Source organism: Tachysurus vachellii, chromosome 2 (genome assembly GCF_030014155.1).
Source record: "Tachysurus vachellii isolate PV-2020 chromosome 2, HZAU_Pvac_v1, whole genome shotgun sequence".
Classification (NCBI taxonomy): domain Eukaryota; kingdom Metazoa; phylum Chordata; class Actinopteri; order Siluriformes; family Bagridae; genus Tachysurus; species Tachysurus vachellii.
The window spans coordinates 2181371-2199645 of NC_083461.1; the positions used below are offsets into that span (position 1 = coordinate 2181371).

The window sequence follows — 18275 nt, forward strand, 5'->3', positions numbered from 1 at the left end:
TATTTCTGCATATTTCTGTAAGACCAACAGCAGAAAAATAATCTATCAAAGAGAATTAAAAACCTTTCCAAAAAAAATAAGTCTTTATGAGTGTTTTGGAAAAGCGACAGTGCCACTTTGGGGTTTCGTCTGATTCTTAATCTGGAGCTTAATTAACAGTTCCAACTTAAATGAAGGAAACTCCCTGATTCACTCTTCCTCACTTCTTTCTTTAGCATCTGATCATCACCTGCAGGACCTGGCACAGACTCGATGATCCTGAAGTGTTTAAAAAGACATTGTGACGTTATGGTGCTGAAAATGAAAGGCTCTGCAGCGAGCATGTGGCTGCTTAGTGGCTTAGCTGTGAAGCATTTACAGCTTCCTGCCCCACGTATTACTAAAATAATGTTGCCTTAGGATACATGAGCAAAATGATGAGCATTGATGAAAAAAGGGGAAATAAATAAAGAGTGAATTTCAGAGAAGCCTTTGTTAGTGGAACGACTCAAAGAAACCATTATTCGTTAAGATAAAGACTTGAAATAATTGTTTTGTCCTGGTTTAAATTAATGGGTAGACATTAGCAACAGACATATAAAACTGTTTTGTTCTTCATAACCAATTATGGAAGACTACATCATAGTCACTATCATGCTGTGCAGGTTTTATTATAGACCATAATCAACAGTTTAGTCTTTAATTTATTCATTCTGAGTCATATTACATAGCAGGTAAGACCAAAGAGCATGGACTGAGACAGATGGTCATGGCTTGAAATGGGTGTGCATTTGACTGAGAAGGGTGGGTGTGTTTTTGACTGAGACGGGTGGCTGTGTATATGACTGAGACGGGTGGATGTGTATTTGACTGAGACGGGTGGGTGTGTATTTGACTGAGATGGGTGGGTGTGTATTTGACTGAGACAGGTGGATGTGTATTTGACTGAGATGGGTGGGTGCGTATATGACTGAGACGGGTGGGTGTGTATATGACTGAGACGGGTGGGTGTGTATATGACTGAGACGGGTGGATGTGTATTTGACTGAGACGGGTGGCTGTGTATATGACTGAGACGGGTGGGTGTATATTTGACTGAGATGGGTGGGTGCGTATTTGACTGAGACAGATGGGTGTGTATTTGACTGAGACAAGTGGATATGTATTTGACTGAGACAGATGGGTGTGTATTTGACTGAGACAAGTGGATATGTATTTGACTGAGACAGATGGGTGCGTATTTGACTGAGACAGATGGGTGTGTATTTGACTGAGACAAGTGGATATGTATTTGACTGAGACAGATGGGTGTGTATTTGACTGAGACAAGTGGATATGTATTTGACTGAGACAGATGGGTGTGTATTTGACTGAGACAGATGGGTGTGTATTTGACTGAGACAAGTGGATATGTATTTGACTGAGACAGATGGGTGTGTATTTGACTGAGACAGATGGGTGTGTATTTGACTGAGACAGACCCATCTGTCTCAGTCAAATACATATCCACTTGTCTCAGTCAAATACACACCCAGTCAAATACATATCCACTCGTCTCAGTCTTTTTAGCTCCCTTTAAGCTAACTTTCTATCAATAGCAGTTAAGATTATAAACTGTTGAGCTGTTAAGATCCTGTCACATATATTAAGTTAGCTAACTAGCATTACCATTATCGTTCATAAATAACAATGTTCCTCTTAATAATTCTGTCATGTTAGCTATGTTAGCAGTGATCATGAATGAATGATCCTCACAGACATGCTCACAGGTTAGCTTAGTTAGCCATTAGCAGTGACAGTTTTGCATACTTATTGATTGACAGAAAGAATCATATCAGATTATAGTTAGTCATTTAACGTAAGCATAATGTTTGAACATATATGAATGTGACTATAAAATGCTTTCAGTGTAGCATGTTAGCTTTCATACTCATGCTAGTAGTGAAAATCAGAAACATATAAAATTTCATGACGTTCATAAATAAAATTATGAATTTTACTCATACCTATTAATATTCATAACTGTCACTGCCTAATGCTATTCTAGCATTTAGCAGCTAGTAAGCATTAGCAAGCATTAGAAATTATGAACAATACGAATGTGACAAAAAAAATCTGTCATGTTAGCCATGTTAGCTTTGGTGGTTATAAGAAGAGATGGACACCGTAGATCAGATTTTAGTGTTTTGCTTTATATATTTTCTAAAATTGCAAATAAATAAACTACAAAAACAATTTATAAATCTGAAAAGTCACCATTTGATGCAAGACACTGTTTAAATAAGATGACTGTGAAACAGCATGTTTTTATTTTTTTACCATTAAATAAAACCATCACGGCTGTGTTCCAATACTGTTATAACATACTAATGTTGACTTTGATGATGGCTAGCAAATGAGCTACCAGATAATTAGCATTCTTCAATATTCCAGGTCCTCCATCTGTTAATCTGCTGGTTAATAATGCAGGTATTTATTAGCTGCACCAATATGCTTTTATGCTAGCTAATTAGTGATCCAGCTAATTAGCATCATTAGTTTCTACTTAAAAACTGATGGAAAGGCAAAATAATTTTATTGTGCTGGCTAAGTAGAAAAATAGCTTTTACCAAGCAATGTACATAAAAAAAAACTATTTTGCACATAACCTGAACAGATAATTAGCATAATAGCTAGCATACCAGCTGCTTAAACCTTTAACCTGTAACTAGAGTATATTAGCCAATTGGGGAATGTTGCTAATTATTCTAATATTAATTAATCTCTAATTTACAGCTGTTGGTCAGCCTAAAATGTGCTATCTAGCTAGTAAGCATGCTAGCTTGTTAGTAAACAAGCTTATACCATAGTTAGTTTGTGAACCAGATGATAACAAATACGGCCAGCAAATCAGCTATTTAAAGGACCTGTATGTAAGGTGAACTAGTGAAACTGTTTAGCTAGTTAACAAATGAAACTAATTGGTAAACCATACGATTAACCAGATAACTAGCTATATATAGCTATAGGTCAGCTATTTAAGCACTTGTAGCCATAATAATCCAATTAACAGGTTTCACTGATTCACCCCTCATCTTTAATTGACAGCTTATGACCTGCTAGCTAGTTAACATGCTAGTATGTAAGCACATTTACTACCCTAGGTAGTGCACTAGATGTATAGCAATAAAGCTGGCAAATCAGGCATACAAAACATACAGATGGAGAATCATAGTTAATTACTGGATCACCTAATTAGCATTTTTTAGGTTCTGTTAGGACTTCAGTTCTGTCTGTAACTAAAAGTTAACATTGTGCTAGTTAGTTAGCATAGTAACTAGTTACACAGTCAGACTGCTTTATTGTACGAGACTAATTTAGCTAGCTGGCCGACACACTGTTCCCTTTTTCCTACAAATGGCTACACATTTCGGACCGATGAAGTCGATATGGCATATGTGTAAAACAGAATTGGAACACAGCCGGGTTTGGACACTAAGGTTTTCACATATTAACATCAATTATAAGTGTTGACAGAAAGTCGTCTGTTGCCAAAACCTCTGGCGTTGAAGTCACACATTTCTGCAAACCAGCTGCAGAAGGAATGTCACCAACACACACGGTATAAACACACACACACACACACACACACACACACACACATTACAAATAAGCCAAATGCAAATTCTCTCCAAATACAGACACGTAGCAAGCTGAAAGTGGACAGAAAATAGAAAAATAAATACGGTTTCTTTTTTACCTGGCAGCCGCAAGCACAAACCAAACGCGTTGTCCATTGACCTAGCATGTACAAGAACATTCAGCTACTTTGTTGAAAAATCCATCTCATCCATTTAGTCAGTGAACAAGATGATTTAGCAACATAGCTAAAAAAAATCAGATATTTAAATCTGCTATAACTGTATGCTAGCTAATTTGTGAACCTGTTATCCACCAGTCTATCAGTAAATGACAGCTTTAACTAACAAACTTGTTACCTTAGCTATTTACTGAGCTAGATAACATTCCTGGTTACATTAATGAAATGTTTGTATTAGCATTCCATCTGAAAAGGTTCAGCAGCTCTACTATCAGCAGGCCGTGTCAACATGTACACGGCAACATCAGACTTAGGATGTTTGGTTGATTTTTGGTAATGAGTGCTGTTTCATTGAAGCTCCTAGTCTTACTATTCATCTTTGGGATGAAAGCCTGTTTTTGCATTTGTAACAGAGTTGAAACCTGAACTAGCTTAAAGGTAGAACTGATATATTTGTAATTGATTAAAAACAATGCCCTATGCTACATGACAGTAAAATGTTGTACATTTCTATCAAATAAAACTCTCCTCATGCCTCCATGAGGTTTGAGATGTATGTGATACGGTTTTCTTGCTGTGCTTTTGATCTTTAAGCTCATGTCCTTGTTTTTGGACAGATCTCAATAATAAATAAAATGAAAAAAAAACTTTTCTATAAAGTTCTTTTGGTCATAAGAAAGTCCTTTCTTCAACCAAACTGATGGATTTGTCTGTTAGCATTTCTTCACTTTCTGCGAACGTGTACCCAAACAAATCCATAGTGGGGCCACAAATTTTCTGAACCATTTGCACGAGCTTAAACGGCATGCTGAACCTCCACTTCTCCACCTGCTGGGATGAGTTTTTCTGGGTGGAGTACACTCCGCTAGCCTTATCAGATGCTTGTGTGTTCCTCAAGATCCATTCCTTCACCTGGGTGGTGAACGGGATGCCGGTAAAGCGGTACATCTCAGCTGCTTTAAGCATAGGAAACATGGCAATGTCCTCGTAACGCACCAGCATGTAGCGTCCACGCAACCACGGAGGCTGTTTGAGACCCACTTCGGCGGACATGCGGATGTTCTCACAGTTCCCTTTGAGCTTCCTCACTTCATTGTCATCCTCAGGGATGTCTCTGTCCATGGTCCACCTCTTCCAATGCTCGTATTTGTTCGAGAATGCCACCATGCGGGACGCTAACATGGCTCTAGGATCCCGGACCAGCTGAATAACCTTCAAATCCAGTCGTGGATCTTCTGCTAATGATTGGAGCGTCTCTAGTTGGCGTATTCGTACAGACTTTATGGCATGGTGCTCCTTCTCCAGGCAGGACTGGGAAGCTAGCGTGAGGTTTAATGGACCACAACGCCGGTTACGGCAATGGTAAGGCTCGTAACCCTTCTTCACAAATGGCGTGCAGACAGGATCAGTGCACAAGGACTGGCTGGACTCACGACGAAACAGTCCTTTTGTTACATGATCCTTTGGTGGTGGCTCGATGAAGGTCTCCAGCATAGTGAAGTCACATAAGAAAAGTTGACGAAGAATGTCACGATAAGCGTGCGTCAAAACCGTACCATTGGTCCCTCCACCCTCTAGAGTTAGCATGCGCTCCACATGCCAAAGAGGCTCAAACAGGTAGAACATGTTAGAGCCGTGCTGGTTAAAAAATTCGCCCACAAACGAGGAGCCTGTACGTGTCGTGGCCAATAGGAGTATGTGTTTTCCACCTTTGCTGGGTTCAGAGATGTTCTCCAGATGCCATTTTAGTTCCAAATAGGATGAGAAGTCGGGCTTAGACAGGACCGGGACGCCGGAGCCATTTTTTCGGAGAGACGCCAAAGAATATCCGCTGATCTGGAGTGGAGTCTGAGGCGTCTGCTTCAGAGAGAGCTTGTCCGAGACCCTTACAAAACAAAAACAATAAAAACAGTCAGTATGTCGGAGTCACTGTATCTATCATCAACAACCTCAGGCAAAGTTTACAGCGTTAAGAAATATGTTGTTTCCTGATAAAGATCAAATATTATAATTTACTGAGACTCATTTATCAAATGCTTTGCTAGGGGGAAAACTTATTGTTATATGAATACTGTTTAAAAACCTGTTTATATCTAGTGTGAAAAAAATCTGGAATGGGAATAGAACATCCGATAGCTCAAGGGCTCTAGTCTTAACAAGATGCCTAGTGAACATTTCTGATAAAAAATAGGACCTTCTTGTCCTCTCTGTCTTCTCATCTGTTCAACACACAAGATCTGTTCATCCTGAATAATAGATTCATCTGATTCATCCGATTGAAATCCGATCCAAAATGTAATCGCCAGAATTTACTCATATGTGCTTTAGATTCTTGATTAAACATGATTTAAGGCTCTTACTTGGAGATGATGTTGTTCTCCTTCTCGATGATGACCACAGCCACGATGAACACCAAGGAAATGGTGTATTTAATCTTCATTATTGTGTCTGATTATGTTCAGATTGCACCAGTCCTTTCAGCTGTCTCACACACACACTGTTTATTTCTAGAAAACACACACACACACACACACACACACGCGACTTTATTAGGATTAGCTTTCACTTTGAAGGTTAGTCCAGAATCACTATCTTTTTTTTTGTGTGTGTGTGTGTGTGTGTGTGTGCAGGGGGTGGGAAAGAGATTGGCGAGAGGAAACCAAACACGCGTCAACTTGTTAAAGAAGTGAGACAGACACAAGCCACCTGTTTTTCCTGTTGTGATGACAGACAGCTGCTTTCATCCTGCTTTAATGTCTCTGTCTCTTTCTCACACACACACACACACACACACACACACACACACACACACACACAGAGAACAGCGTACCGTTACACAACTGTCGACGGATTCAACCAAACTGTTAACCTGAGTTCACAGGAAGTGATGCATATTATCCGTCTGACAGACACCAGCAACAAGCAGAATAAAATCCAAGCAGAATAATGAACACACACACACACACACACACATTTCCATAAGCACACAAGCAATTTCATAACACCTACACCAAGCATCTGTGATATTTTAGCACTTTTACTCCACACACTGTCCACTTTATTAGGAACACCTACACATTCCTGCAGTTCTCTAATCAGACTCTAATCCTGTAGCAGCAGCTCAGTGTATAAACTCTTACAGATTCAGGTCAAGAGCTTCAGTTTCTGTTCACATCAAACATCAGACTGAAGAAAAGGTCTGATCTCTGAGACTGTACACGTGACATGGATGTTGTGTCAGATCACCTGGTCTGAATCTGTCCAGTGAGGGTGAGTCTGTGTTCATGATGATGTCTCAGGTTCCTGTTCCTGCAGGTGAGGAACCTGATGTGGTCTGAGGTACTTGTTGGACCTCATCCACCTCAAGGTTTGATGTGTTGTGCGGCTGAGATGCTTTTCTGCTCAACACGGCTGTAATGAGTAATTATTTGAGTTACTGGAGACTTCCTGTTAGCCCAGAGCATCTTATCATCATCATCAACATGTTTCCTCCAACGTCTTTTTATATCATTATACAAATACCTTACAGATCGATTGATTTGTCTCATCCTTGGGAATATTGTAAAAGTTTCATAGATAATTTTAACATATGTACATATATAAACCACGTTAAAACGGACAACACTCTATTGTTACTGTACAAACCTTCTATTGATATTTTTAGACTTAAAGATTTTTATCTACTACATGCGTATCTAGTGTAATGGTTACGATATTGGACTCTGACCACAGGGACACAGGTTCAAATCCCACAAATTGTTACAGATAGAAATTGGTGCAAGAGGTCTCCTGGGGTAGCTTAGTGTTTAAGGTGCTGGGCTACCAATCGGAAGGTTCGAGTTTGATCCCATGTTCACCAAGCTGCAGTTGTTGGGCCCCTGAGCGAGGCCCTTAACCCTCAGTTGTATAAACATGAAAATGTAATTTCATAAATATGAAATGAATCAATTTAATAATATGAATTGTGTGTATTATATATGAATTGGAACTTTAAATATATTAATAAATATTTAAAATAGTTATTTAAGCACTATGCAATTTGACATGCAGCCGTTTAGACTGAACATTTTACAAAATAAACGTGAATCGGGATAAAGATGTAAAATATCCTCGACACGCTCTGTATTTAAACTTCACGTCTCGGCAGAAGGAATCGGTCACGTCGAGTCAGCATTTCAAACATTTGATTGTGGAGTGATTCATTTCCCCAAAGGAACACAACGTCAGCGTCTCCATGGTAACAGGGTCTGACCGAGGGGGTCAAGGGTTCGAGTACAACGCTTGAGAGTTTGGGGTCTGGTTACATAGTCAGTGTGTGAGGTAATAATCACGACTCTAACATTAACTGATGGAACAGATCTAAACAAACTGGTTAAAATTATCCAGAGACTTTTAGTTTTAATTAAAATAAAAGCATCAGAGGAGCATTGTGGTGACTAAACAACACCAAAAAAAAAGCTAATGATAATGTTATGAATATAAAAGGACAGTGTCTGTGTAGAGGGATGTGTCAGTAAGCCCAAGGCGGTGAGGTTAAATTATAAACAAGGATCATAATGGAACGACTGAGACTGAGAGCACGCTGGAGGTAGCATGATGTTGTGTAGAAGCTTTTCATCTGCAGAAAAACAGGATGTCGGGGCTGATGTTGAGACAGAAGGAGACCAACCATGCTCGTAGAGATAAGAGTGGGGGGGCGGAGCTTGACTTTCTGACAGGACAGTGACACTATTTCTATGGCAGAAGCTACACTGCAGTAGACACGACACTCTGAGCTACATGTTAAAGTATGAAATGTGCTAGATAAAGATTTGTTTCATTATTTTCTCTTAGAGAATCAGTGCAAGCTGAAGGGAGAAAGTAGATTTTGTCTCCATTACAATGTTCTGCTTACACAAATAAGATTATATTAATATGACATGTTCATTACTAAATAAAACATTTTCAGAGCAGTGGAAAGGTGATTGAGCTCATTTCATGCAGTGTGTGTGTGTGTGTGTGTGTGTGTGTGTGTGTGTGCTCTGTTTGAGAAGTTCCTGTGGAAATTTCCGCTGCAGGTTTGTGTACTCTCGCAGTGAGATGAGAACTTTACACAGCAGGGCTTTGACTTTTCTTTCTTTCCTGACAGGAATCAGCTCATGCCAAACAGCACCTGGGTCAAACAGACCGGGGCTTCTGGTCCAAGCCTTGTTCCTCAGAGCCAGGAGCAAAAATACACCATAAAGACGCTGTGAGGAAAATTCTGTCGTCCTGCAGTCTAAAAAAAACGTATCTATTGCAGATCTCGTAAGGACTTTGAAACGATTCGAGGAAAGCGACGCTTGACGTCTTACAGTTAGAAAAGAAACTCAGTGACATCACTTCCTCTATATATCAAGTGACTTATGAATTAATACTGAGTGTAATAGGAAGTTGATTGTTTTCCTATAATAGCACATCCTGAAGTTTCATTGACATCAAAACCACAACAGTTATATTCATTCATTCATTCATTCATCTTCTACCGCTTATCCGAACTACCTCGGGTCACGGGGAGCCTGTGCCTATCTCAGGCGTCATCGGGCATCAAGGCAGGATACACCCTGGACGGAGTGCCAACCCATCACAGGGCACACACGCACACTCTCATTCACTCACAAACTCAGACACTATGGACAATTTTCCAGAGATGCCAATCAACCTACCATGCATGTCTTTGGACCGGGGGAGGAAACCGGAGTACCCGGAGGAAACCCCCAAGGCACGGGGAGAACATGCAAACTCCACACACACAAGGCGGAGGCGGGAATCGAACCCCCAACCCTGGATGTGTGAGGCGAACGTGCTAACCGCTAAGCCACCGTGCCCCCCCAACAATTATATTTCATAATTTGTTAAAAAATGTCACGATACGTTTATATATTTCTAGTTACCTAAAACGAAGCTAAAGTTAAGCTCATAACTTTACACTGCATTTGTTTTTTAATTAGTCCTTTCCTCAATAAGCTCCATAAGACACTGACTAAATAATAACATTTTACTCTGCCTGCTCAAAAGTTTACACCCCCTCGGCTCTTCACGCGTCGTCTTTCCTTCTTGCACGTCACTGAAGGTCTGCGGCTTGTGTGACAGTTGTGTTCGAGTCTCTCAGCTGTCCTCGGGGTGAAAAGATGGATCTCATCATCATATATGCAGAAGATGCTGGAAAAGGGAGGATCTGGAGGATTTTTCTGAAGAACAGCGTGTACTTTAACGGCTCAGAAGAACTTTCTCGTGACTCTTGAAGAACTTTCACATAACATAAAGACGGTCACTGATCCGCCAGGAAACAGCACACAGGGTTATGAATGAAGTGTGTGGAAACTTCTCACTGTTATTATTGTGTCTTGTGGTCTATACAGTGTGTAAACGTGTGTTATGTGAAACAGCTTATTGAGGACAGAACGAAATAAAAAAAAAAATACACAATGCTATGTTCAGACTTTTTATAAATGATTAACGTGTTTCAGATTCTGCAATTCGTATATAAACGGATGACTAATATAGCTAATTATAACTAATAAGACAGTCTGTTTTTTCTGCTTCCTGTGTGATGGAGATGTTGCACAGGAAACAATGAAGCTAATGCTAGCACAAAAAGTGTCATAATAGCTGAAAATTAGGTAACTATTAGATTTCCAACTTTAGCTCCATTTTGTCTATACAGTCCATCCATTCTATAATAGTGTTGAATTAGACAGGTCCTGCTATCTGTCACTACAGATTATTCTATATATTCTATAACTAAATGTAGAAACTTCCAGGATTTCAATTTAAAACCAAGTTATTCTGAAACCCTCGCCCAGTCCACCACCAACCAACCTGACTGTAAGTTCTTAATTATACCTACGAACCTCAGGGCCGTTTCTTTCCAGACAAATGGCATTTAAAAATAACTCACATGGGCGTCCCAACCTGGCAAGGCTGTACGTATCTTTCTTTAGAATCATGCGTTTAACCCTAAAACCTCACCATAAACACAGTAAATCAAAGAAACACAAATAAACCTGGTCTGAGAAATTTCCTCTGAGAAATTTATATCATTTGCTCCTTTTCTCATTCAGTAGCTTAAGGTTTGAATGATTGAATTGTTCTGTCATATACTGAATCAGGGAATCGAATATAGAAGATTCTCTCCTATTCATTCCAGTGTTTAAATCAACGAATCATTCGAATCTTGACCGAGATTCATTCCTCTCTTCTTTAGTAAATGAATCAGTGAATCTTTTAAGTCATTATGTTGATTATTTCCACTCTCTTTCAGTGACTCAGTAAATGAATCAATGAATCATTAGGTTTTGACCGAGACTCTCTCCACACTCCCTCAGTGACTCAGTGAATCATTTCAATCATAACTGAGATTTGCTCTTGTCTGCTTTGCTTCTTGCTACATTCTTGTTAGACAGTGAGTGTTAGAAATGAGTGAATTATTCAGACCTGACTGAGATTCGCACCTCTTTCAGTCAAAGAGACAATTTTAAGTCAGTGACTAATGTGAGTTCCACCGTGTCCAAGATTCACTGGATGAGTGTTTGAATCTGTGAATCATATGCACATGTCTAAAATTTTCTCTTCCTCCATCCACGGACTCATTTTAATCCTGAATGAATCTTTTGCTCATGACAGAGATTCTGTACTTTCTTATTTGGGAGTCAGTGTTTGCAATGAGTGAATCATTCAGTCATGATAACGATTCATTCCAGTTTCACTGGTGAATCAGTGTTTGAATCAGTGAATATTTTGCCCATGATGGCATCTCCTTCCTCCAGCATGTTAGCTGAATCAGTAAATTGTTATGGTCAAGACCAAGATGATTAAGTCAGTTTTAAATCTGAGAATCTTACAGTTGTAAGCAAAAAATTAGCTTCACTTTTGTGCAGTGAATCACTTGAGTCTCTAAGGTAATCAGAGCTGTAATTGATCAGAGCTGTAATTATGTGTATGGAGCTGAGTGTAAAAAGAATTTCTCTAAACATGAACGTGCACGCGTATTATAATTAACACAATTACCAGTGATTAACAGTTATTTTACATACAAGATGTTTGTTGTCTGCCAAAGAGTTCTGGACAATGGAATGAATCAGTGAATCATTTTGCTGAACAGAATTACTGGAGGTTTATTTATTTATTTATTTTTGATTATTACTTGAATAGGTTTAACACAAAGAACAAACTATACCGTTATCCATTTATTGCTGAGGATTATTTACATATATTACGTTACTCGTGGAGATTCTATACTATATACTAACATCCTGAAGGACTATTGGTGTGTGATTACAAATGACCAAAACATATAAAGCCTCAGTTGATTTGTGTCACAAACATACACATTCATACACACACGCTAATACACAGCTAGCTTGGAAACTAGCATAGAAACTAGCTAGTATATTTACTCACGTTTTCTCCAGATGTGGTGTTCTGTATTCAAGTCAAATCGTCTATCTCAGTTTATCCAGGACCCTGACTTCCTGTTGGTTGAACATAAAGACATATTTTCTAAGACATGACAATAATATTTGACACTGTTGCATGATAGCAATTTACACACACACAAACACAAACACACACAAACACACACACACCCGAAGCCAACTATTTATTAATAAATCAGTGTCTGATCTCCTATGAAACATTAACATCTCTGAAGTGTGTCTTTGTGGGTGTTGATTCATATGTGCTGAAGATAGATAGATAGATAGATAGATAGATAGATAGATAGATAGATAGATAGATAGATAGATAGATAGATAGATAGATCTTCGTCTGCTGTACTTGTCCTGATGTATGAACTGTTGCCATAGAAACGAGTGCATTAGTGTAAATGCACTGCACTACTGAAATATACATTGTGTACAAGGTTTCAGATGAAGTATAAGTTATGCGAAGTGGGCGGAGCTTACATCCTTATTCAAAATTGCAAATAATGTGAATGTAGTGATTTATCAAAAGAAATAAATAAAACCATACTGGTTTCCCGAGATCTCTTCTTTCTTCCTGTAGTAATTTGAGTCAAACATCTGAAGCCTTTATGACTCTTGGCTTCTTTTATTCCTCCAGCTCTTTTGTGTAAATTCTCACACAGCAGTGTTTACGAGGCTGTGTGAGTGTGTGTGTGTGTGTGTGATGATTACACAGCACGCTAACGGCTTGTGAATATACAGCCTGCAGGTTGTGTGTGAGGTCTGGAGATAGAACTCAGGCTGAAAGCTGAGATAAAGACCTTTTTTTCTCTGATTTAGTTAGTATCTAATGATTGTGGACTGATGATCAGCATTTACATTGTGTTTACTTTATTATTGTGCGTGCAGAACTGGATTCTCGTTCAGGATTCGGAGTCATCACACAGCGTTTGTTTGAGTGGAAGTGTTGTAATGTGGGTCGTTAGAGACCCGCAGACTTAACAACTGACCTGCTGTCCTGTCATTTAACACTATTACACAAAATCCACTCTCTCTCTCTCTCTCGCTCTCTCTCTGTATCTCTATCTCTCTCGCTCTCTCTCACTCTGTCTGTATCTCTTTCTCTCTCTCCCTTTCACTCTGTCTGTATCTCTCTCTCTCTCCCCCTTTCACTCTGTCTGTATCTCTCTCTCTCTCTCTTACTCTGTCTGTATCTCTCTCTCTCTCTCTCTCCCTTTCACTCTCTCTGTATCTCTCTCTCTCTCTCCCTTTCACTCTGTCTGTATCTCCCTCTCTCTCTCTCTCTTACTCTGTCTGTATCTCTCTCTCTCTCTCTCTCCCTTTCACTCTGTCTGTACCTCTCTCTCTCCCTTTCACTCTGTCTGTATCTCTCTCGCTCTTTCGATCTGTATGTAGCAATGTCTTTAGGGAAAAAACAATCTAAGAACCCAAAGCACCATCTGGCACAGTGACTAAGCAGTTAGAAGTCTTGCTTCACTTCCAAGGTTGGGCTTCGATTTCCGTCTCCACCCTGTACTTTGGAGGGTTTCCTCCAGTACTTCAGATTCCTCCCACAATCCAAAGACATGCGTTGTTGATTGGCATGTGAGTGTAATTGTGCCATGTGATGAGTTGCCCCCTGTCCGGTGTGACCCCTGCCTTGTGCCCTGAGTCCCCTGGTATAGACGCCAGGTTCCCTGTGTATGAAAATACGCTACAGAATATGGAACAGATGGAGTTTCTCTGGTATTTCAGTCCAAGTCCATCATTTCAATTTCTTTTTTTTTTTTTTAACAAATCACACACTTAAGGAAAGGTCACAGTTCATGTGGGTGTTATAAAAAAAATGTGTAGCGTATTTTCTTCAGTATGAAAATGATCCAGAAAGCTCTCTCTCTTCTCTCTTCTGCTCACCAAACCAAATATTGACGAAGTCAGAGAAGTGACACTATAATGATCAAGCTCTGTGTGCTTGGCCACGCCCCCAGTGTGTATTAAAAGGAGTTGTGTGTAGAACACCTGTAAAAAACAATCCCTTTCTAAATAGTCCAACAGTCTCACACGCTCTTTTCCTAATGTAACTGTCTTGGTTCCTCTTATGGTTCCTCGCTCACTCATGACTCACTAGGGGTCTGCACTCAGTTATGGGGAAGTCGTGGCCTAATGGTTAGAGAGTTTGACTCCTAACCCTAAGGTTGTGGGTTCGAGTCTCGGGCCAGCAATACCACGACTGAGGTGCCCTTGAGCAAGGCACCGAACCCCCCAACTGCTCCCCGGGCGCCGCAGCATAAATGGCTGCCCACTGCTCCGGGTGTGTGTTCACGGTGTGTGTGTGTGTTCACTGCTGTGTGCGTGTGTGTGTGTGTGTGCACTTTGGATGGGTTAAACGCAGAGAACGAATTCTGAGTATGGGTCACCGTACTTAGCCGTATTTCACGTCACTTTCAGATTCCAATAAATTGATTTTTATTCATCAATCTAGCTGTATTTAGTGATACATTAAAGAGTTTATACAATATACAATAATATAAAACACAGTATGTATAGAATCTATGGTACAGAGTTTCTCTTGATAGGGTTTATATCTTTTTGAAGGTTTTTTAAAACCTTTAAAAACCAATGAAACATTAAAGAGCCCTGAATAGCAATGCAATGTTCCCTGAACCAATCAAGTGGTTAACGGTGTGCTAATCTGACCCGTCCTGCTAATACAGTTTACTGTTTCATGAATAGAAATACTGAAATATTTAGAGGACCTACAAGTATTTGAAACAGGAAGTGTGTAAATATTACAGATGTGAGGTTGTGCACATTGCAGCGCTGCGATTCTGCAGAGAACGCTGTCGGCTCTCATGTTTTTAAATTCATGACCCTGGTTAGGTTCTTTAAGCCTTCAATCTCACTTCAGTGGTGAACATCTGCAATGCGAAACGCTCCCCCTGGGGTAAACGACACAAATTAACCTTTCCAAAGGGGTTCACAATGAAGCCAGTGAGTGTGAGAGGAAATAAAGTGACACTGGGGGCAGGGAGACGGAGAGAAAAGAGAGAGAGAGAGAGAGAGAGAGAGAGAGAGAAGAAAGAGAATGTGAGGGGGAGAGATGGGGGTTTAATGGAATTCGTTCCACTGAGACGCTGCACTGGAGATAAACAAGTTTAGCTGTGAGTGTGGAGCCATGATGATCATCACCTTCTCTTTCTGCACTGCCTCCATAAACAAACATACCACAAAAGAAATGTGGGAACAACAAATACAGTAGAAAATCAGTCTGTATTTCCAGATAATCCTGTCCAAATAAAGCTGCACTAGAAACACTTATGATGTTGAGCTGTTTTTGCTCAGAGACACTTAACAAGCTTAATTAAAAGATCTGTTATAACTATTTATTACATAACAATCAGCTTCACTAAAAAAAAACTGTAAAGGTTCTTCGGTTGTGTAGCTACGGTTCTGCGTTCGTGTTTCTTTGTGTATCAATACAACGAAGTGAAGATCCCACTGGAATCTTGAGGAACCTTTTATTTAATAATAATGTAGTGATAACTTCTACATGCTGGACAAAATTCAACTATCTGCCACCGGTCGTCCTTCTGCTGGAACTCCTCAAGCTTCATGTAAATCTCTACAAGAAGGAGAACCTCATCAGGATCTAAGGCATGTCTCTGATCTGAAGAACCCTTTGTTCTGTGGACGTGTGCAGTACAATCACCGTGTTCTTCTCAGTACCTCGAACCTGTCGGGAGTTTAAACGTTTAGCTTCTTCTATGGAAATAAAGGAGAAGAGTTTTGTGCTGCAGGATCTGGTGTACAGCTGAATGTGGTGTAAAGATCTAAACTTCGCTCGGTCACAGAGACACAGTGTCAGTTGTGTGAGTTTATAATCAATAAGCTGGAATAAAGCGTTAAGTGATTAATTAAAGCCTAAACAACATAAATAAAGATAAGGGATAAATAACAGATGATTACCATGTGTGCTGTGCTGATGATGATGATGAAGATGATGTCCTGCTCACACTCCACGCTGCAATGTGTTTATATTCCTAACAGCTTTTCCCCAATTGTGTGAACAGTGTGAGCATCACACGTGTTTACATCAACTCATCCCGTGTGTGTGTGTGTGTGTGTGTGTGTGTGTCCACAATAAATCCGCTCCGTTTAAAACAGACGCGATGAAATGCGAGTAAATTCCAGGCGCGTTCCTGTGCACGAACTCCGCGGCTGCGGCTCGACAATAAATGCGCGCTCCCGCGGACCTTTGATTTAAAGACCAGCGCTGGCTCACGTGGTACAGACTACTACAGTAAGGAGGAGGCGTCTAACACGTGCGCTTGTGGCCCCGCCCACTGATCCAGAGCCTGTTAATGTTTATGACCGATTTGTTTGTTTTTTTTTTAGCTCCGATTCGTTAATTTACAATGATTACACTGTGTTCACATGTTTAATATAAACCATCTATAGGTGAAGTGAATTCAGTGTGAAAGCGGATATTATAAACCTTTTAATTTCAATGTGAAATGAAACAGTGTTGCTAGGCAACAGGGAACATGGCCCTATAATCTACTTATTACTGAGGTTAATAAAGACTCAAATACAGCAACATGTGGACCAAAATGATCTAAAACTTCAACATTAACCTCAGATATGTGAGGGAGTCTAAAAAAAGACTCGATTTGAGTAAAAATGCTCTAATACGTTTATCATGTAGGGTGAATATCAGGATATAACTCAAATGTTATTAAATATAAATACAGGACTGTGTGCAATGTGCAAATCTAACTAGGTTAAGTGCTCTTCAACTATATTTGTAGATTATCATCATCATCATCATCATCATCATCATCATCATCATCATCATCATCATCATCACCTTCTTCATCATCACCATCATCATCACCATAATCATTATCATCATCATCATCATCATCATCACCATCATCATCATCATCACCACCAGCACCAACATCATCATCTTCATCACCATCATCATCTTCATCATCACTATCATCATCATTACCATCTTCATCATCATCATCATCATCATCATCATCATCATCACCATCATCATCATCATCATCACCAGCAGCAGCAGCATCATCACCATCACCATCATCTTCATCATCACCATCATCATCAAAAATGTAGTCTTTCTTTAATATTACATTACATTTTACATTTACATTTACAGCATTTGGCAGACGCCTTTATCCAGAGCAACGTACATAAGTGCTTAAATCTCTAACATTGAATACATTAATGCTGGCTCACTGGGTTACATACTTATGATACCATGAGTTTAAAACACTGTCAAATCAAGTCAAGTCACTTTTATTGTCACATCACCACAGCACATGTGCCTTGGTGAGTGAAATTCTTAAGAGTGAACTCCAGAAATTGCAGAAATAATTATACAGATAATGAATTGACAGGTGAAAATGTGCAATTTGCTCATACAGTACATATAGTCAGTACAATATGTATGTACAATATGTACAATTAACAAACAGATAATGAATCAACAGGTGAAAATGTGCAATATGCTCATACATATAGTCAGTACACACAGTGTACTATTGGGCATACTTACAGTAGCACTACACATTATATGCTATATGTACTTTTATATATACACTTTTATTTTTGTCCCTAGTGTGTGATTGCGTGAGTGAATGAGAGTGTGTGTGTGTGTGTGTGCCCTGCGATGGGTTGGCACTCCGTCCAGGGTGTATCCTGCCTTAATGCCCAATGACGCCTGAGATAGGCACAGGCACAGGCCCCCCGTGACCCGAGGTAGTTCGGATAAGCAGTAGAAGATGAATGAATGAATGAATATACAGTATATGTGTAATATATATAATATATATAACACCTATATAACAATATAAGGTGCAACATATTGTACAGGTACAGAAGAGTCATGGATGTGCAGTGTGTATAGTCCAGTATTTATAAATGCAGTGTGTGTGTATAGTCCTGTGTTGAACTGTTGAAGTTAAAGTGCAGTGTGTGGCATACCATATTATGGGAGTATGCTGTGGGGTGTATTAGTTTTGACTGTTAATTAGTCTGATAACCTG

At 39.6% G+C, this 18275-nt stretch overlaps 1 protein-coding gene across 5 annotated transcripts; it reads right to left on the minus strand.

Annotated features, from left to right (window-relative positions):
* Nucleotides 1-1999: 1999 nt before the first annotated feature.
* On the minus strand, nt 2000-16413 carry LOC132861849 (carbohydrate sulfotransferase 3-like). 5 transcript variants are annotated; one of them, XM_060893451.1, is made up of 6 exons: nt 16168-16413; nt 12200-12270; nt 7025-7189; nt 6485-6543; nt 6139-6285; nt 2000-5663 (listed from the first exon to the last, which is right to left on the minus strand). In XM_060893451.1, exons 5-6 carry the CDS (start codon nt 6216-6218, stop codon nt 4448-4450), a joined length of 1296 nt encoding a protein of 431 aa, XP_060749434.1. In that variant the 5' UTR covers nt 6219-6285; nt 6485-6543; nt 7025-7189; nt 12200-12270; nt 16168-16413; the 3' UTR covers nt 2000-4447. The 5 variants fall into 5 exon arrangements, with proteins under 5 accessions (XP_060749434.1, XP_060749428.1, XP_060749444.1 ...); XM_060893445.1 differs by lacking the exon at nt 6485-6543; XM_060893461.1 differs by lacking the exons at nt 6485-6543; nt 7025-7189.
* Nucleotides 16414-18275: the final 1862 nt, after the last annotated feature.